This window comes from Brachyistius frenatus, unplaced genomic scaffold, assembly GCF_029030835.1.
Source record: "Brachyistius frenatus isolate BFR_SWC_R1_liver_20210118 unplaced genomic scaffold, ASM2903083v1 Contig_58, whole genome shotgun sequence".
Taxonomy (NCBI): Eukaryota; Metazoa; Chordata; class Actinopteri; family Embiotocidae; genus Brachyistius; species Brachyistius frenatus.
This window is the reverse complement of record NW_027210657.1, coordinates 311,740-332,538: the sequence shown is the minus strand read 5'-3', so window position 1 is coordinate 332,538 and position 20,799 is coordinate 311,740. Positions and strand designations below refer to the sequence as shown.

The following is a 20,799-nucleotide window of genomic DNA, read 5'->3' as shown; positions in this document are numbered from 1 at the left end:
TCTTACATTATTCTGCTCACAGTTGGCCAATTTAAACAGATGTGACTGCAGCTTCAACTAAATTTGAAGCTGAAATTCTTTGAAACACAACAAAAAAAAAACCTAAACAAACAAGCGCTGAGATTTCTGGCAGTTCACTGAAGGCAGAGTTGCGCAACCTGTCAGGCCTGATGTCTATATTGCTGATTTCACTGGACCATCAGATTTGCTCTCAGGGACGTTTTGAGGCAGAGTGACGGTGTGCTCATGGGTAGTTATGGAGGACAGCTTTTGTGACAGTAGGATGTAGTTTAGTATTACAAAAAGCTCTTTTCCGCCGAGCTTACAACCAAACGTTGCTTCTTTTTTAAATGGATGAATCACAGTTTCTTGAGTCACTTGGTAGTTGAACTGCGTTTTGCAGAAATTTACATAAAATGTTTGTCTAATGTTTGTTACTGATTGTGGACATTTTACTGTCATGCCACAGTTTGTCACATTTTAACAGTTTGTTGACAGTTCTGTTCTCTACACTAAATTGATAACATTACCAAGATCATTGCTGCAACTTACAATTGTTCTAATTATTGGTTAATAGGCCAATTATTAACTTGGTTGATAGAGGAATAATATGTTATATAATTTTTTGACGTGAACCAGGGCAAAGTCAATTCCATCAAATTGCATCACTACAAACACTCCAAAACGTAAAGATATTCAGTTTGCTGCCACATAAAACAGCTTCAGAGAAATGGCAGCCCAAATAAATAGCAACAAAAATAAAATAGGAGCCAACCAACCAGGCCAAAGATCACTCAGAAAGTATATCTAACTGGTAATCATCTAATTAATCAGGTTTGGGGAAGAAATACAGTAAAAAAAAAAATTAAAAAAAACGTTTTTTATTTATTTTTATTTTTATTTTTTATCAAATTGTATAAACACAATGGTCTGCACAATGAATTTTCCTGACTGATGATCTTCTGAATTTTCCTTTAGTGCAACTAATAAGGTTGAAATTTGTGGTTTAGAGTAAAGTATTGGATTGTTTGCCATGAGATGTTGTACGGACCTCCTGAGATTCGCAGAAGAAGAATTATAACAGCTGGACAGTATTTCTTTTAAATTGTCCAGTTCTTTTTTTGGTAAACTAAATGAGAATCAAAACAGCCTCAGCTTCATTGTTTAATGTGAACTAGCAATTCGTTTAAATTCTAATATGGTAAAATTGTAAACCTGACAATCATTATAGCTGTTAGAAATCTCAACTTGTTACCAACCTAAATATTTTAGCATGCTGATTTTGGCTTTCAGCTCAAACCAACAACAGTTCAAGAAAAAATATGACTTGATAATCGCTCTGAACTATTCAACTATTAGCTGACTATTAATGCTTCTCCTTATGTTGTTTATTAGCCACTATTAACGACTTTTAGGTGCATTACTGCCACCTTCTGACGTTGAAATAAGAAAGGGTGATAGTCGCATATACTATTCAATTTGTTATGTTTTTACGATGTTTCAAATATTTGAAAACTATGACCCACTCTAGTTCAGACATACAGTATCGTCCAGTCCCAGTTTATTTTGCACTCAACGTGGAAAGACGCAGTCTGGTTTGTTGCCCTTATTTCATGGAGGAAAAAAACATTTTAAATGTTTTACGCTGGCTATGTTAAATGTTAAACATAGCCAGTAAATGTTAAATGTTAAACTTGTACACATCCCCCCCTCAAACACATTTCAGATCAGTGTTTTGACAGAAGCAGCCGCTGCCAGAGCCCACATCCCACCATGCTTTCACTGCACTGGGTCTTCAGTTCTCCCCTGTGATTAAACAACCGCAGTGACCGCAGTCCGCTCCGGCCGGCACATGGCCTTAGGTGTGAGATCACAAAGGGCATGGTTATGAATTAGCCTCTGGAGAATGTTATCTGCTCACACGCACCGTGACATAACCGTGATACATGTTTGGTTAAGTCTTCTACTCCGTTGATGACATCCTGTCTGCATGTCTGGTGGATGAGTCGGCCTGGTGGACAGCTCTGAGAAGGATGTGAATCTGCGGAGGTTAAATTAGCTTCTCTGAGTCACACAGAACAATTTGTCGGAGTAGTTTTCTCTGGAGCTACTGTCTGAGAAGGAATGCAGAACATTAGGTTGAACCTTTCCTAAATCAGTTTGCAGTCAGTCAGTGAGAAGAATGCTGTTTTTGATCTCATAACACATATGATTGAAGTGCTTTGAAATCTAGACAAAGCATTTGTCTGTGTAGTTAGGGACCATGCTGTCACATGACCTGTAAACACAACCAGCCATGGAAATGCATCTGTAGCCCCGAAGCAGTTGATGACTTGCTCAAAGATAATCCCTTTGTGAGTTAAATCAAGCGCTCTTTTGTCTCCTCTCTGTATCTGAGAGTCTTATGTGAATAATGTGAACAACCTCCATTCATTTGAAACGCTCCCAACTCCCTGCAGACTTCACCAAGGACAACAGTCTGTTTTAATCTCCTCTCCTCTCCTCTCCTCTCCTCTCCTCTCCTCTCCTCTCCTCTCCTCTCCTCTCCTCTCCTCTCCTCTCCTCTCCTCTCCTCTCCTCTCCTCTCCTCTCCTCTCCTCTCTAATGAAGTCATCCTCATATGATTACAGACCATGTGTCTCTGCTCCACTCTGCATTAATCAGAGCATACAATGACACAATACCTTATTATATCACTACAGCCATGTGTATTAACGGAATCTGAACACCGCTGGTTGAGGCGGCGCTCGAAGACAATTCAAGGATTATTGTCTTGTGTGACTAAAGATATTTTAACAATATCCACAGTGTTAAATGAATAATCTATATGGACCAAGCCAGCGCTGTAGGGGTAAAAAAAAACAACAACACTGGGAACCACTGACTCTCCTCGCATTTATTAAACACTTAAAAACTGATTTGTCTTCATTAAAATGACATATTTAGAAGTCTAAAAGTGGCTTCGATATAACTCTACACATTTGGCTTTATTCAGTGTGTGCAGAATGAATATGAATATGCATGCAAATATACAGCTGCAGCTCAAGTCGCCAGCTCCTTATCTATGTGACATATGAAACCCAGTCTCTGAATTCGTGTTTTTGATACTGAAAGCAAAAATCTGACTGCTGTATCTGGAGTTAAAACGTGAGGTCACACTCTATTGCTATAACATTTATTTTATTTCAAAACCACACTTCAAACACATGTAATTTTTACTTATTTACTTTGCTTATAAAAACATGGCATCATTCTTGTGGCATCGTCTCTGTCTGCGCTCCACTGAATGACTTTGACCGAGCCCGTATCCTTGGTCACATTACACCCAGAACACACTGGCACCATCTCAAGTCTGTCATTGGTCCGCCTTTGGCTCAGTCTGTGGTCCGAAGCCAAGAATAATGTTGTTGACCTAATGGAGCGACTAAAGTGGTGAGAATCATGTCTGTACAAACAGTTTTAACTACGGTGTCCCTCTGAGTCTTTGGGACCGTCGAAGAGGAGAGAATCCACCCTCGGATTCTCTTCTGCTGTTTCACTGTGTGTGAAATCTTTTATCGAGTTTATATTTTGTCATGAAATTATATAATTTTTGTTTCAGCCCACTCTGCCTCAACCTGCCTGGTGCTACTGAGCTTAAGTTACTGACTTCAATTTCCCAGAATAACTCTCGACAACTCCCATACGAGAAGAGGAAAGAACACATTTGCATTGTTGTGGGTTGTTTGTGGAGGTGGGAAGAGCAAGAGTGCAGAAAAATTATATTTGCATTTGAGAACAAGTTTGTGAAATCAGAACTTGCCTTGTGGCTGCTTTGTGTTTGGGGTTACTGCAGATTGCTCTCTTGTTCTTTAGTATATTCTTCTGATGATCTGATGTTTCAGGCAATACTTTCATATTAGAGGAAACTAAATGTGGGATTTTAAAAGTAGTTTATAGAGCTAGTGACAGCTTGTTTTCTCAGGGGTGACTGTTTTCAGTCTGTTTTACCTGCGTTTGTATGATGTAACATGTTCATCGTCAGAAACTCCATCCCTGCAGAGGTCAGATGTCCCTTCTGTTTGGAGGTTTGTGTTTTATTGCTGTTGATGCGCTGCTCGCCAAGTTTAGAAAGATTACAAACTGTCGGCTCTAAAAACGTCTTCTTTACCCATACATCTTTTTTACACAGACCAGGTGGACGAACACGCAGTGCTTCAGTATAAATCAGCTTTCAGTGTTTTAGTTCTTCCACATCCTGCTTCCTGTGTTAATGTTGAATGTTAACAAAAGGCTCTGAAATGTCCGATATCAGACCTGTCTGACCTCCGTCTGTTCCTCACCCTGTTTCAGTGCTTTAGTGCTTGGTTTTTATTGGCTATCTGTCCAGGAAGTTCCTACTACTGAGGGGCGCTGACTGATGTTAGTCTGTCCTCGTCTGACCTGTTGTTCCTGAAACGGGCAGGTTAGCCGGTTCGGAGGCAGACGGAGTGGTGAACAGAAAAGCAGCTCCTCTGTGAATATCAAATGCATCAGGCGTCACATTTTCAAACCCACATTCTTGGATGTGACATGATGTCGTCACTGTTCCTCGGTTTGACTTTGTGTGTTCTTTCTTTGTTCAGACGGCAGAGTTGAACATGTATTTTCCACAGTGTCAGCCTATTTTAATGAATTGTTCTGCTTTGTGAGTCATAAATGAGAGGCGAGCTCATTGCTGTGATCCAGTTGTTCGAGCAAGGGTCTGCAAGTAGCAGAGAGGCCAACGTGTCCGCAGTTCTGAAGCGCCACGTTTCCCATAATCATCCTAATGGTCTGATGCTCATAGACTTTCAATGGCTCGGAAATCATGTGAACTTTCAGATACTTTTGGGAAACCGAGAGCTGGTCTGATTAACAGAGTTTCAGTTTTTTAGCACTTGCTTTTACTGAATATCTACTGATTTATTTGCCTTGAAGGCTCCATCACGCATGCAGAGGTCTTACTTATGCAAGCGACACCCTATGTGCATTGTACGTGACTTTAATGCGAGCCATGAAATTTGAAAAGTAATGAAGATTAGAAAGATTTTGCCACTTGGCCTGGTGGTTTGACTTGTTGTTAGCGGCTTGAAAAGGTCTCCGTGTCTTAATGTTTTATTTTGTTTTGCGTAGAAGCAGCGATTTTAGCCAATCGGGGCCCACTGTGAAACAAATTGGAGTGAAATTCAGCGATGGTTGAATGTCTTGACTCTTCGCAGTTTGAGCTACACATTTTTGCATCAGGAATCACCCGAAGCCCTAAGATGTTGCACATTAGCTTAGCATTAACGGACTCCAAGCGTGTTTGCATGCCAGTAAGTGGCGTTGGTGAAGGGTGGGGTTGGGAAGGAGAGTTTTCTCATTTCACAGATGCAGAGCTCTGGACAGCTCTAAGTGATTCACTGAGGAATTTGTTTACTTGTGGCGGAGCTGCAAATAACTGCAGGGTTTATATAGGGCGAAAAACTACTTCCCCTCCAGGCAGCCATACAACATAAACAGAGCTGCGAGGGGAAATACTGGACCGTCTTATTAAAGCACAACCACTACACATGTTCCACATGGCCACATGGATCCCATTACTCACTGCGGATCTTTTTTCCATCAGACCCACTGGCCGCGGCTCCTTCATCCTCGTTCTGGCAATTTGTCTGACTCTGACTTTAATAGATCCTAAAAACATGTTATTAATCTGTCTCGGACTGACGCTGTTTGAAAGTATGTAAGAGGAAAAGCTTGCTCTCCGCCGGTCAGGCTGACTGTTTCAAGACAGTGTCAGGCAGGAGGCCGACGTGTCGGCGTGTTTGACCCACAAACAAATTATCCACACCTTAAGTCCACTCAAAGCTTGACCTCAGATGTCTGGCACTCACCTGTGTGTAAAATATTGTAATATTCGACATCTTCTCATTTATTTTCCCAGTGTGTGTTTGTTTTCATTTTACCACATCTTCCTCTTTTCTTCCTCTTTTCCCTTCAGGCATTTGGGAACGCAAAGACAGCACACAACAACAACTCCAGTCGCTTTGGCAAGTTCATTCAGGTGAACTACCAGGAGAGCGGCACAGTGAGAGGGTAAGGAGCCACAGACTGATGCTTACTGTTTTATTTCTTATTTGAGAATAATAGCTTGAAGTTACATTTTTGTATTGTTCCTTTTACAGAGCATATGTGGAGAAATACCTTCTGGAGAAGTCAAGACTGGTCTATCAAGAGCACAATGAGCGGTGAGCACAGATCATAATCATAACCTCTGAAACGAAGAGAAATGCACATCATTCTGTGAGCAGGAAATTAAACGTGTAGTAGTGAAGTTCATTTAACAATGAATATGTATGCATCAATCCAACATGATGTATGTACAACCTGTGTAATTGTCATATTACATATATCAGTAATGAGGACTAAATCCAGCAGCATTTAGTTGCAATGTGTGTAATATATTATATCAACACATCTAAACAATGTTTAAGGTCATAAATATGAACAGTATCAACAAACAAGATTGTGTCCAACTTGGTCATTTTAGCACAATCCTGTACGTCGAGTCAATATTATGACACGTTAAAAAAAGCACTTAAAATGAAGTGAGTTTGAATTTTGGCAAAAATGTGCATCCAAATGACGAACTGAGAAAGGCTGCAGTTTCAGTTTGCCAAAGTGTGAGTCATGAAGTGAAGTGAGCTCTGAATGGAGTTGACACTAATGTGCGGGACTGGCTGCAGGGTGTGGCGAGCGTCGACCTCACCATGGGGGGCTCACAATATGTGGGCCCCCCATGGTGAGCCACCTATCACTGACATGGATTGCTGACTCGAGGTCCATAAAAGCTTGTGTGTGTGTGTGTGTGTGTGTGTGTGTGTGTGTGTGTGTGTGTGTGTGTGTGTGTGTGTGTGTGTGTGTGTGTGTGTGTGTGTGTGTGTGTGTGTGTGTGTGTGTGTGTGTGTGTGAGAGCTATGTTTTACAGCCGGTGCACACTTTTGACCTCTAACCTTTGCGCTGTAACTCGATGCTGTTAAGAGAAAAAGTGCACTTACGCATGCAAACACACTCGTACACACTTGTACGCACACACACACACACACACACAAACAAACAAACTAACACCTGAGCTGTCATGACTCATTTTGTTAGGGAATTTGATACCAGTCTAACACTCAGTTTAGATAATAATGTTGTTCGCCAAGTCGTGTTTCCGTTTCCTACAAAGATACTTCAGAGATCACCTGACATGTTTCTACTTGTCTAACACATCAATTAATGAGATGCCGTCTCTAAAATATACGTCCACCGTCAGTTCTTTCTACGTAGTTAAAATGAATTGAATGTTATTATTTTATAATTTCCCTCTTGACATTGTAACTACGCTGACAAACGTGTTTGTTTCCTGGGTATGTTAGATGCTGGTGTCAGCTACAAAGCTAACCGTTTGGAAAATAGAGTGTCGGCATATATATGTACTAATATTGACATCCTGCGTGTGCAAACAAGGGAGCTAATGAGCTACACTTTATCCGAACCATTATGTCGACAGTATTGTAGCATTTTAGTTTGCTAACATGCTAACTGAAGGCATGCTCAAATCTGCACTGTACAGACAATGGTCGGTAAAAACACAATTATAAGTAGTAAGAATCGATAAATAGCAAAGCCGCATGCATTTGGAATTTTATTTTCTATTATATGGATGTAAGTCAACTCTAACCTTTTCAAGAAGCAAATATTTAGATCTAATATCTATTTGGGATAAATTATTGGTATATTCATACGCAAACTTTTTTTTATTTCTTTCTTAGCAGTCAAGCTTGTATTATTGAGTTTGAATTCGACTCTTCATAATTGTCTACATGTTTCTTTTTGCAGAAACTACCATGTGTTTTACTACCTGCTGGCAGGAACGAGTGAAGAAGAGCGGACAGCCTTTCACCTCAAGAAGCCTGAAGAATATCATTACCTCAGTCAGGTGGGACCTTCAGCGGCACAATCAGCTGTTTGTTTGGTTTTTTTTGTCTCATGCTGGTCATAATGTGTTTACTGTGTTTTTAAAAAAAAATTTTGTTTATGTATTTGTACAGTTGTGAATGTCGGTATTGGTGTCATCAGCGTGTCATTCTCAGTGCCCACAAACAGGAAACAGAGAACTCGGGACACAAAGGAAACGCACACGGCCGGCTTTGCACACACGCTACATGGAGTCTCCCCCTCTCTTTAGCACACGCACACGCACACACACACACACACACACACACACACACACACCAGACCTGATGCTGTCTGTTGTTTACAACTGTTTCAGAGCGAAGTGTCTTAATTTCGATGTGTTTGTTCATTTGAGTTTTCGTGGGCGAGGCTGCATGTGTGTGGGTTTCGCGCACACTTCGGTCTTCATTCGCCTTTTTTTTTTTTTTTTTTTTTTTTTTACACACGCACTCGCACGTCTTTACCGCTTCATCCCCACCGCTGACAAACGCACACACGAAAAATAGCACGTGTTCCTCTTCTCTGTTGCCTCTGTTGTGCAGCCCACAAGGAAAACGGGTCACGCATAGCCATGAAACAAAGCCACAATAAACGCAAACACATAAACACGCACATTGCGTATATGGAATGTGGATGTTGTGTAAAACCTGTGAAGTCCCCCCCCCCCCCCCCCCCGAGCTTTGACGGTCCTGCCCCCCCCCACCCCTGCCCCCCATCCAAAATCCTTCCGCCTACGCAGGAGAGAGAGCAGGGAATTCCTTCCATTCCTCCCAACCACTGATGTGCAGATGCAAACACACAAGCACGCGTGCATATACGTACACACATTGTGGCTCTCCGTCCGTATCCTCCTCTTCTCCAGTATCTCTTTTGCTTTTCTGTCCTTGTGAGAAAAAAAAAAAAAAACAGTCACGCTCCTGCACCAGCTGGAGCTCTTGCATGAACTTCTAAACCTCTCGTACCCTCACACAGTCAAGTTGACTTGTTTACAGGCTACGTAAACATGATGTTCTCATTCATTCTTCCCACTTTGGTCCTTTAATCCGAACTCATTCAGAAATTTCTGAACATCTGTGTTTTTGCATTGTTTAAATAATCCACTAACCAAAAATACACGGTAGATTTGACTGTTATCCAAAGCAAACCATACGTTTTTATTGGGTTCATTTTCTGCTTTTAAAGCAGCTATAGGATCGAGCACATTAAACCACGAAATGAGAGTTATTTAACAGCGGCTTAGACTTTAGTTGCTTGCAATGTACAGAATTAGTATCCTTAATGTTTTTCCATACGCATTTTAGTATTGTGTGGTTCATCATGTGGAAGAAACAAAGCTCCCTCTGTGCTGCGTTTAAGGACACCGACGACTGAATGTTGTTGGCTGCTAAAATGTTTTGCAATGACAAGATACGATGCTGGAAAAAGGAACCCAGATGAGCAGATGCAGTAAAAAGCATCATGGGAATCTGGTACTTTATTACAAAGTGTCCGATTATGAAACCTCACATGGTGCAGCCGTACCACACAGACCCGGGGAAGAATTTTAAAATGTTTCCGGCTGCAACGCAATAATTACTTCAACGTAAAGCAGAGGTTGTAAATCGCAGGTTGATTTTCCTACCTTATTTATATGAATGGAAATCATCAGTTCCCTGGGAGGTAGAAAATGAATCATAAAAACTCATGGTATGCTGTAGTGTACAGTAAAGTCAATCTGAATCTTTAACGTGTTGCGTATCTGCAACTCTCATCTGCTTTAATGCCTTGATGTGTTCAGTCGTAGCGAGTGCTCATGGTCTCGTGTCTGTGAACGCTTTTCGTGTGCATACATCTGCCATCGGTCTTACTGCGAGTGCTTGATATTTATTCGGTAGTGAACAGAGCTGTTCCATTGCTTGAGTCCTAACAGCACCTCCTTCCATTGCTGTGTCCATGTTTGTGTGTGTAGTACGTGCTGCTATCTAACCCTGACCCTGCCTCCTGTAAACTCTGCCTTAACGTTTCCAGATGACAAAGACAACCCGCCAACCGCAATGGGACAGTTACTGTGAGATTGAACCGGTCAGTATCTGTTTGTTTGTACGGTCCGTGTGTCTGCACATGTTGGAAGAAACCTCAACGAGTAGATTTAAAGTCACCTGAGCACTTTGCAGCTCAGATCACTCTCTCTCTGCACAGTTGCACTCCCCCCCCCCCTTTCCTTTGCTCATTTTGTTGCTTTTTGGATATTTCCGGGTTTGGTTTGGTTGGTGTTTATTTTAGCTCTTTTGTTTTTGCTTTCCCCTGTTGTGCTGCTTCTCTGGGTTATGGTGGTATGTCTAGTCATATCCTGGCCACTGCAGCTGACTGTGTTGCTGTGATCTTTTTTGATCATTGACCAGTGCAGTGTTTCTGGTATCGATCCTCCAATCTGAAGCTGAAGTTGTCGATATATTACAGAAAAATCTGGATATATTTATATTACATCTTTTTAACTTCAATTATATTTACATGCTCAAAACTTTTAAAGCCAGAAGTCACAACATATTCGACCGGTTGATTTAATTCAGATCACTTCCTGCAGTAGAAACGCTGGATTGGAGGGTGTCAATGATCCAAAAGGTCTTTTGTGATTTGTGTTGGGATTTTTTTTAACTTTTTTGGTGGTTATTAACGCATGTATAGAACAGTACCACAGTTGCGTTTGATTAATTAGTTAATTTTCCACTCCTATCTCAGTAAGGTCACTGCATTCTGAATATTGATACTGAGGTACATAATAAGTTTGTGACAACTCTGACATTAGTAAACAGAAATTGCTGCACAGATGCAGAGACTTCATATGATTAGCCCTGCAGCAATTATCTACATTATTAACAATATAAAAGAAATAATGCAGTACAGTTACTGCAAAGGGAACAACAATATTACTACATACAATTCTAAAATAATTGGAATGATTATGATTTAATTTCATTTTGGTAGCTTTCCATCAACAACTTTTTTTTTTTATTACATTGCCAGGTTCTTTTGCACTGGAAAGAAGTCCAAGCTTATAAACTTGTTTTTAAAACGTAAATGTAGATTTCCCTGCTGGGGAAATGTAACACTAACAGGTCAGTGTGAGTTTCTGCCATGAAGGCAGAGGGTGAAGGCGGCAGGAAAGGAGGCACGTTGATGTTAAGCGTGAGTCTCATGTTTGTGTTTCTGAGGCCTCGGTATGTGATAATTATGGCAGCCATAGTGGAATGGGCCCATAAAGCACAGAGCAGAGCTCACATTATGGTGGGTGTAGTGAAACACTGTGTTGTCACATCAAAGCATGTGTTGCTAGTCTGGGAAAAACTTTTCCTCTTGTCATAAACAGCCAATCCAGATTTATCCAAAGGTTCAATCCTTGTCCTGTGCTTTTGGATACTAAATAATATGACGTGTTTTTCTATGTTTTTTTTTTAAATGATTTAATGATTTTAGTCTTATTGTGTTGTTGGTGAGATCTGTGCTTCACATGTGTTCATACACTGTGTAAGAGTAGCACTTGCTTATGAGCCCACATCACTGTTATGATATCAAAAGAAAGTTCTCCTGTTTCCTTTCTGCTACTTGAGCTTATCATCCATTATTCAAACACAGGCAAACCCATAAATTGCTACTCTTCTCAGCTCTTTTTGCCAGCTTGCCAAATTTCTGCGGATTGGTTTGAAGGGGAAGCCAGACCAGATTTTCCACTACATGAGCAGATTGTGCACATGCTGCCGTTCACCAAGCGCTCTTCACTTCAGTCTGGAGTGTTGCTGTTTTGTTTGACCCCAAACTTTCTTAATGATAGCTTATTTTGGTACGACTCATTCATTTTGTCTGCTTCTGGCGACGCTTAAGTTTTTTTTTTTTTTTTTTTTTTTTTTTGGGGGGGGGGCCTTTCAGCTACAAAGTAAACTAAAAAGCTTTTTTAGGCATCTTTACTTGACAGTCTGTAAACATTAAAAACATTAAGGCGCTGTGTATGTCAACGGTATTTAGTAAGTTCTTCTAAAACCTCATAGTAACTTGTCATTTGCTCTTTTGGCTTTCCGGCCGTGGTGTCGTAACAGCTGCCGCCAGCCTGATAACACCGGGCTGCTGCTTTTTTTTTTTTTTTTTTCGTAGGACTGCTTCACTGTTGAAGGAGAAGACCTGAAGCATGACTTTGAGAGGCTTCAGCTTGCCATGGAGATGGTGGGCTTTCTTCCTGCCACACGCAAGCAGTGAGTGACACACACAAAAGTGTGCGATGAGGTCAACTTAAATAGTCCGTAGTGACGAGTTTGTCTTACAAATAGGATAGTGTGACTCATAATACAAGACAAGACACATGAAACCCATAAATATATAAGTCGTTGCCAAAAAGTTATAATCTGTTTTATATAGTCCAGATGACACATGGACACATTCACTCTCACATACTTTACTTCCCATGTTTTATACTGCGCGCAGTGATCTTGTTGGCTACCACAGCTTCAAGTCATAATTACTACAAGTACTGTTATGTGATTATTCCAATCAAATCTGGACCAATAAACTCAAAGGATACCACTGATTGATAGTCTCTGGAGCTTTTAACACCTGAAACCTTAAAATGTTTTCTAACCTGTTGTTTAGGATCTTCTCTCTGCTGTCGGCCATCCTTCACCTGGGAAACATCCGCTACAAGAGGAAAACCTACAGGGACGACTCCATAGACATCTGCAACCCCGAGATGCTGCCTGTCGTCTCAGAACTGCTGGAGGTACTGAAAAATGAAGCTATTCAGAGTTTATTTCTACATATTCTCTGTATTTATGTTTAGATCAAAGAGGTGGACAGTGTTAAAGTCTTGACACGATATTCCTGCTCTCACTGTCCCTTTTAATTGTTGGCATTGTTGTTTGTTCAACATAAAATCCAAAAATCACACGACTTTTTTTTGAATTTACCCAGCACTCAATGATTTACTACACTGTCAAAGATGAAAGTCAGCTCGAAAAGAAAGTGTCAGGCTTCTTAACTTGTTTACTGTGTCTTTACTGTCATCACAAGGTCAAAGAAGAGATGCTATTTGAAGCTCTGACGACAAGGAAGACAGTGACTGTAGGAGAGAAGCTGATTGTTCCCTACAAACTGTCTGAGGTGAGACTAGCTGCTTTCCAGCTTTTTTCTGTCTTTTTAAAGTTTTCTTTTTTCTTTTCATTTTTGCCTTTATTAGTTTGGTGAAGTAGAGACGGACAGGAAATGTGGGGAAAGAGAAAAGGGGAATGGAATGCAGTAAAGGGGACTCGATGCTGATTAGACCTGTCACCATTATTATATAATCGCCTGATCACAATTATTTGAGCCAATTTTGCATAATCGTTGGAATCATTTCTATTTATGTGTGTAAAATTATCTGGATGAGTCGAACAGAGACATCATATTTCCATCACTGTTTCCATGTCATTTTGGCGGCCTTTTTACAACGTCCTTTTGTTGCACCCCTATTTATGCTGTTGTGTCGTAGCGCCACCAACTGTTTATACCAAAGCGCCTAAACTCTCATTTTTGATTGACTGTATTTCGTTGAGTATCTATTAACATGAATATCAATGATTTAAATGCAAAGCCAAATACCACAGCATCGTCAGATTCGTCAGTTTTACAGCAAAAAGTTGGCTGTCAAAGTAAAATGAACAGAAAAAAAACCTTGTAGGACAATTGTTCGTCAACAAATTTAAAAGATTGTGACAGCCCAAATGCCGATGACATTTGGGCCAATGCGTTCTATACCCTCACCACCCAACTATCAGGTTGCCCTAACTGCTTTCTGACTGATTTCTGTCTGTGTTTCACTTGATTTGAAGTGGTTGTGGCTTAATTGTTAAATCACATGGTTTTGTGCACCAGTCGATGTCTCGCAATTGTGTTAGTTCAGTGTGTTAAAACTGGCAAAATACGTAAACAATAAATATTCACTATATTTTTGGAAAGCCACTTTGCTCTGTCTGTGTTCAGCTTCTTGTTGAGTTCATAAATACTGCAAAAGTAGTATACTGTAAGGTTTACTCTATAGTAATCATGATATGTTGTTAGCCAGACTTTAATACACACTGCATGAGCATGTCGTTTTCGTACGTTTGACCATTTTCTCATGCAACTTAAGACACTTTATCAGCTCGATACTCGCGCTGCAGTCGAGGCTCTTCAGTCTGACCCAGCCGTGTTTACAGGACAGCGTGCACTAGTACCGGATCTCCTCCTGCTCGCTCACTCTATCTGCAGCTCCTTCAGTCTGCTGCCAAACATGAACACACATGCACACGGAGTCACACCAGCACACACACTTACAAACACGCATGCACAAAGTCCTTCAGTCTGTTTAGAGAGAAGGGAAGGCATTTCAAGCCCTTCTACAGTGTTCACTGGGACCTCAACTCTGAAAACAAACACGTCTGCAGACGAAAGCCATCTGAAAGAGGAGAGGGAGGTACATGCGTATAAAGAGTAAAATTTGTAACATCAAACTCATCATGATTCCTCAGTATTTCATATTTCAGTGGAGTCAAATCTTCTGTTGTACAGAAAGTAATTTTCAATTTTTTTTTTAGTGTAAATATTGAATATACACCAAAGTAAACAGTCTCAGCATTATTTTACCGCAGTCTTTCCCAGAAGATGGTGGCGTGTTATACATTCCCACCAAAACGGCAACAACCTCGTAACGGCTTGTTGGATATTTAGGAGTCATTTCATATGAACAAACAGTGATTGTTTGGGTAGCGCACTGGGTGGTCTCCGTGTAAATATTGGTCCAATAGTCTCAACAATCTCATCGCCTGTTAAATGAAATCATACACTAGGAAACCTCAAAGAAATCTGAGCGTTTCTCTAATGAGTTTTTCTCCATTTGGTCCGATTTATGAGGCTGTTGAATGTTTTACGTCCAGCTTGCCTCCAAATAATGAAAAGCTCATGGGTCATTAGAGCGCAGTATGTGTAGGGTTCAAAATAATATCTGTCCTGACCTTTAGAAGGCATATTTGGTCTGCGGAGGCTAAAAATATCCTGATTAATTATTTAGAAACGAGGGATATTTTAACTCGGGGTAGCCACTCAGTGGTTTGTTTTGTTTCTGAAGACCGTGACTCTCCCCTTTGCTGCAGCAAGGTCAAATCTTTCCAGCGGATACGGGAATTAAGAAAGCTTTTCTCAATCATTTGAAAAGAAAGCTTTATTTAAATGATCTCCCTGTTTATGAAAGAACATACAACATTCATCCAGCCTACTGAAACATAAAGTTTCTGATCACGATTGAAACATAATAATAGAATAATGATAATATCTTCAAATACTTAATGTTGAAGATTCAATGTCATCTGAGTCTTCGTCCTCTGTGCAGCAGAGACTCTACTGTATATTCAGTGTATTTTAAAGTGTGTGTCTGGCTTATTAAAGCTCATATTTCCATTAGACTGAAACGCTAACCCTCTGCATCCATCAGACCCTGGCAGTGTCACACAGCCTAATGACATTAATAACTGCTCCAAGACGTCGTGCTGTGACACAGCGCAGCCTGCCAGCATGTCTGTGATGTTTGTCTGCTGTGCCAAAGTTTCTGTAGAGAATATCAATGTCAGAGATGTGTTTGGACGGTGAGACTGTCTCTGTTCTTCTGGCTATCTGCTTTCTACATTTGAGGATATCCTATTTTCCGTTTTCCATCAAGACTTCAGAGTCCAGATCCTACTTGGAGCTGTGATGGGACTGCAGACATGTGATTTACACTCAGGTCAAACTATAGACAGTTGATTTTCAAGTAAAAAATACGACTGTCTGCACATCTTGACTTGTTTTTGAATAATGGTGTTTAAAGTAGGCCAGTTTTGACTGAGTTTCAAGTTTTGACCTTGATATAAATCTCTTTTATTTTCTATATTTAAATGCCTCCATTCATTGTTTTTCATGCTGTACAAAAGTGCAGTGTTACAAGGCCAAGCTCTAATGTGTAATACAGATGTGTGGGACATGTTTGGGTTGTTGAGCATCAGCTGGTGTCCAAAGTAATGACAGACAGACATGAAGGCATCACATTGTTAAAAAAAACAACATTGTAAAGTAGAACAGTAGAACGGAAGCAAACAAAGTCAAATGAAAGTGTGTTTAGCACATCTACAACGTTTTTTATCGCACAACACTCCATTACTAAAAGTACTTCACTGTACGCATTTACTTGAAAAGAAGATACGAACTATGTGGCGAAAACTTAAGTCAGTCAATATGTGTCTGTAAAAGTACCTGGTTTTGGGTCGTGTCTCTTTTATAATACTATACCTGGAAACAATCGCTCATGGCTGCTCATTTCTTAATGCTGCTCCCTGAGATCTTGGAATAAACTGATAGTGATGGTGTACGTCTGTGTCTCTCCAGGCCGGTACGGTGCGAGACTCCATGGCTAAGTCTCTGTACAGCGCTCTGTTTGACTGGATTGTCTTCAGGATCAACCACGCTCTGCTCAACATCAAGGACCTGGAGGAGACCACCAAGGTAAGATACCAGGACCTCAGATACATTAAACACGGGAATAATCTGGTTTGTCTGATTTGAAATGTTCCAGCATGAAAACTTTCAAAATAATAACTATTACATTAGATTTGGGGTGGAAAACAGCTAAATTCCTGTAAATGTTACAGACAAAACTGTCAATTTTAAAAAGACAAGTTCTCAGATTTTGAAGTACTGATTAGTAAATGAGAGAAGAAACTTTTCCTCCATGGATAAGCAACGTTTTGGGATGAAAGATTAAAATTGTTTTTGCGTCTTCCTCAGATCTTGTCCATCGGAGTGCTTGACATTTTCGGTTTTGAGGATTACGAGAACAACAGCTTCGAGCAGTTCTGCATCAACTTTGCAAACGAACGTCTCCAGCATTACTTCAACCAGCACATCTTCAAGCTCGAGCAGGTGAGACATTTCTTAAAAGAAGTATTTTTTACGACGTAAAAGCATCAAAGTCATTTGACAATTATCTTTTCCTTCCTGTTCGAGGCTTTAAACAGCGTCTGAACGTCTTAGCTTCTGTATTACTGCAACTAATTCAACGCAGTTATTTTAACGTATTTTAAAATCTTATGTTCTGACTGACCGTTTCCAAAGAAGTCCCTCATCCTTATCACACCACCCGGTGCCCATACATTACAATGACACCGAAACAATGGAGAAATTCTTCATAACATTATGCAACAGTGTTAGTGGAGAAGCTGACAGCCTTAAGACTCACCTCTCTCTCCCTGTGACCACCCCGACTGAGGTTGTATGTTCTCGTAAGTGAGCTGATTAACTTCAAAGGTTTTTTTTTTTTAAGTCACAATCTGTAAGATTTGCCCGTACATTAAACATTGCGTTTACCATGAGATTGACCAAATCAGCGACGTGCCCCGACATGTACGTTTGAGAGGCTGGAGCTGCCTGAAAGCCTCCATGCAGCAGTTCGTGAACTACAACATCGACATGGTCTGCGCCCTCATTCATTCCCGTTTTGTACAAAGGCAGTCGTTCACAAACCCTGTCCTGCTTCCATGTCGTAAATATTTCAGGAGTCATCCTGCAGATGTATATCAAGAGAAACGACTTCAAAGACTTCTTTGTTTTTGGAGGTTCTTCATATGGTGATGGATTCTTCAAGTAATCACCCAAAAATGACTATTTTCAAAGATTTATAAATGTTGTCAAGCCTGCGTGTTTTAATGCAAAATATTTCTCCCAGCCTCATTTGTAGAAAACGTATTGCTTGAAAACAGTTATCCTTTAAAACATGTTTGAGATCAGGCTGAATATTTCAGTAATTAAGTGCGGGGGCAGCAAAGGCTCTTACAAAGTCCTTAATCTTTAGTATCTTTGAGTCGTTCTTGGTTGACTTTTTTCAGGCATGTTATACATCGCAGTCTTGTAATATCCGACTTCTTTTTAAGACTCTTGAGACTTTAGCTTCCAGTGTTTGTTGATAATCCCACAGCACTTCCTGTGCTACTGGTTACTGCATGAACCCGAGTCATAATAGATCCAGCCTCAAGCTAAACAGTAAATGCAGCCTCTGTGCTGCATCTGTTTTCTGTGTTTCCATCCAATCCCCATTTCTGCCATTTGTTAAAGAGCAACTAAACGCCCTGTTTTGTTTTGAACATGCACCTTTTACAAGTAAAAAAGAAAGAAAGAATGTTTTCAAGCCCAGAGGGTGTGTTGGGGTGACCAGGAGCTGGACATGATCAGTTTGGGAGCGAGGTGTTTCACAAAAAAAAAAAAAAAAAAAAAAAAGTTTTTTTCTCTTAAGATTTATTTTGGGAGATTTTTGCTTTTATTTAGGAAAGTGAGTCAGGAAATGTCGGCTACCAGGTTGCCCCTTTTCAGATGTCTTCGGGGATCTACAGGAGGACAGAATTACTACATTACTACCCTGTCTCTGGAAAAAAAAAAAAAAAAAGAAAGTGACATCTGTTGTGTGGTTAAATGAGACCAGGACCAATTGATATCGTGATAAACTTTGCAAGTCCTACTTTAAATTATTTGCAAAACATCTTTGAAACCCGTAGAAATTAGGGCCTGATGATTCAATCATGTGAAATTTGATTAAGAAATTAAAGCAAATAATAACTACTATTTTCAGAAACATGCTCAGATTTATTCTGTGCGGAGTCTGTTTATCACTTTAACCTGGAAAATGAACAGAACATCCAGTCCGCCCAGAGATCAGTCTGACCATGCTATATCTTTAATTTGTCTGCTTGTAAATGTCCTGGGCTGTAACACAGGCCATGTGTGTGCAGCAGCATTCGCTTCCATACTGCACTCATTGATCAGATAATGACAGAACTGATGTCTATCGGCTTCCTGTTGGGTAAAACAGGGCTTGCATGCAGCATTAACATTGAGCAGAGCAGATAAAACTATTATCACTAAAGGCTGCCACAGGCAACAGTCACCGTCATGGTTGTTCAGCCTTAGTTTTGACTTTCACTGCACCTCCGGTCTGACACTTGTTAGTATGATTTCTGTACTTTTACACAAGTTTGATCATCAGCGGTTTCACCTTTGCGGAGATTTAGCCTCGTATACAAAGCCAGTGCGCACTCGCTAGTTTAGAAAATATTGACCCTCACAACACCAACTTTACTGTGCATGTGAACATGAGTGTGAAATTATCGGTAAATCCTCATATTGATTTATAATGTTTTCCATAGGTCAAACAACCATTACAGTTTTTAATCCTGGATTTTGTTTTTTCAGGCCAATAATAGAACAAAATCCACATATTTGTGAATGTCTCAGTTTGTATATAAATCATATTTTGATAGGTTTAACATTATAACACTTAATTAAAACTACAACAAAGACTTGATCTGAGGAAACTGAAGAGTTTCATAATGCAGTAGGTTCACTGTAGCTTTAGTTGTGTGTGGAAATGGAAATCGAGGAACACCTCTGGGGCAATCTGAAAACCTTTGAAAATGATTCAGCCTGAATAGGTTGACCAAGAGCTGGCTTCATATTTCCTCTTCACACCCTTGTCTACAGTTACATACAGTATATTTCCATTCATCCGTCGACCAGTGAGTCACTCTGTTAGAGCAGAAAAGGGGCTCATTGGTTTTCTTAAGGACACACTGATGGTCATTTTAAGGGAGAATTGTACTTATTTTCCTTTTTTGATTTATTTTTCCAGCTCTTTAAAACAACCTCTGCCGGTAATCACACTGTTGAAAGACGCAAAATGGAATAAGAGAATGTTAGCATAATAATATATGTATTATTTTAAAGTATGGTACAGTGTAATCATGAGTTAACTCCTTCAGTTGTCAGTTTGTTGCTCATCTTAACTGAATTTTAATTCTAATCTTAACTGGATTGGAAGTTTAACCCGTCTTTCCGTCATTGCTCATCTGCAGCTGCAAAGCAGCTAAACGTCTGTACTTGATTTCCTGGAATGCCCAAATATGACCTTTACACAAATACACACTTTTAAGCTCATATAGGCCCTTTTAGACACGTATCTCCCTCAGCTCTATTTCAACAATCTGTGCACATGCCCCAATGTGCGTGGCACTAGTGCATTTAGGTTGTGTTGAGATGCACTTCTTCTAGTTTAACAAAGGATAATCCAAGGGAAAAGTTAGCTGCATGGTTCAAACAGGTTGTTTTTAGTTATTTATCGTAGGTGGAGTTTGGGCGTAACATGAAATAAACCAGAGTGTCATCTCCCATTCTCTTTAAAAACCAGCTCTGCTTGCACCTCGGTGGATTATCATTATAATGGCGGATTTGCCGAGTAGAAGAAAAGATTGTTTCCTTACAGAGGAAACGGATCTGCTTGTGTGCAGATTGATGTTCACAATAATAATGTTGTACAGTGTAATCTTTTTATCTTTTGCAGGTTTGTGCAGGGCTGTGTATCCCTGTACGTAACAAGATGAGTGTATGTGGGCTCGCTTAGAAGTTACAAAAGAATCTATCAGTGAGGAAGCCTTCTCCTTCATTTTAACTTTTAAAATTTCTCATCTCACGTTGTTCTGTTACTTCCACGCGTCATTCACTCAGACAAATCCCAAATAGACACAAAAAACTTATCAGATGGAAGTTGTGCAGTATCAGGATTCAGAAATGGGCTCTTGGTTGTAATACAGTTACTGGGCTAAATCAATAAATCACTATTAAGACCAACAGTAAAAGAGTATGACGGCAGTCTGGAGAAACATCGTGGAGAAGCTGATTCTGCACATTCTGGAGACATGTTATGGTTCTTTATTAGTTTAGTCAAAATACGAGTGAATCACAGCATTTACAGGAAGATGATTTAAAAGC

At 40.1% G+C, this 20,799-nt stretch overlaps 1 protein-coding gene across 8 annotated transcripts in view; it reads left to right on the top strand.

Annotated features, from left to right (window-relative positions):
- Positions 1–20,799, top strand: part of myo9aa (myosin IXAa) — a 229,071-nt gene that overhangs the window by 176,187 nt on the left and 32,085 nt on the right. For 6 of the 8 annotated variants that reach the window (XM_069705611.1, XM_069705617.1, XM_069705618.1 and 3 more), the window contains 9 exons: positions 5,981–6,075; positions 6,165–6,227; positions 7,864–7,963; positions 9,988–10,041; positions 12,106–12,203; positions 12,598–12,724; positions 13,015–13,104; positions 16,375–16,491; positions 16,774–16,908. In XM_069705611.1, the coding sequence (XP_069561712.1) occupies positions 5,981–6,075; positions 6,165–6,227; positions 7,864–7,963; positions 9,988–10,041; positions 12,106–12,203; positions 12,598–12,724; positions 13,015–13,104; positions 16,375–16,491; positions 16,774–16,908 (879 nt within the window). The remainder of the gene's footprint in view (positions 1–5,980; positions 6,076–6,164; positions 6,228–7,863; positions 7,964–9,987; positions 10,042–12,105; positions 12,204–12,597; positions 12,725–13,014; positions 13,105–16,374; positions 16,492–16,773; positions 16,909–20,799) is intronic. The other 2 variants (XM_069705619.1, XM_069705615.1) reach the window with 1 other exon arrangement.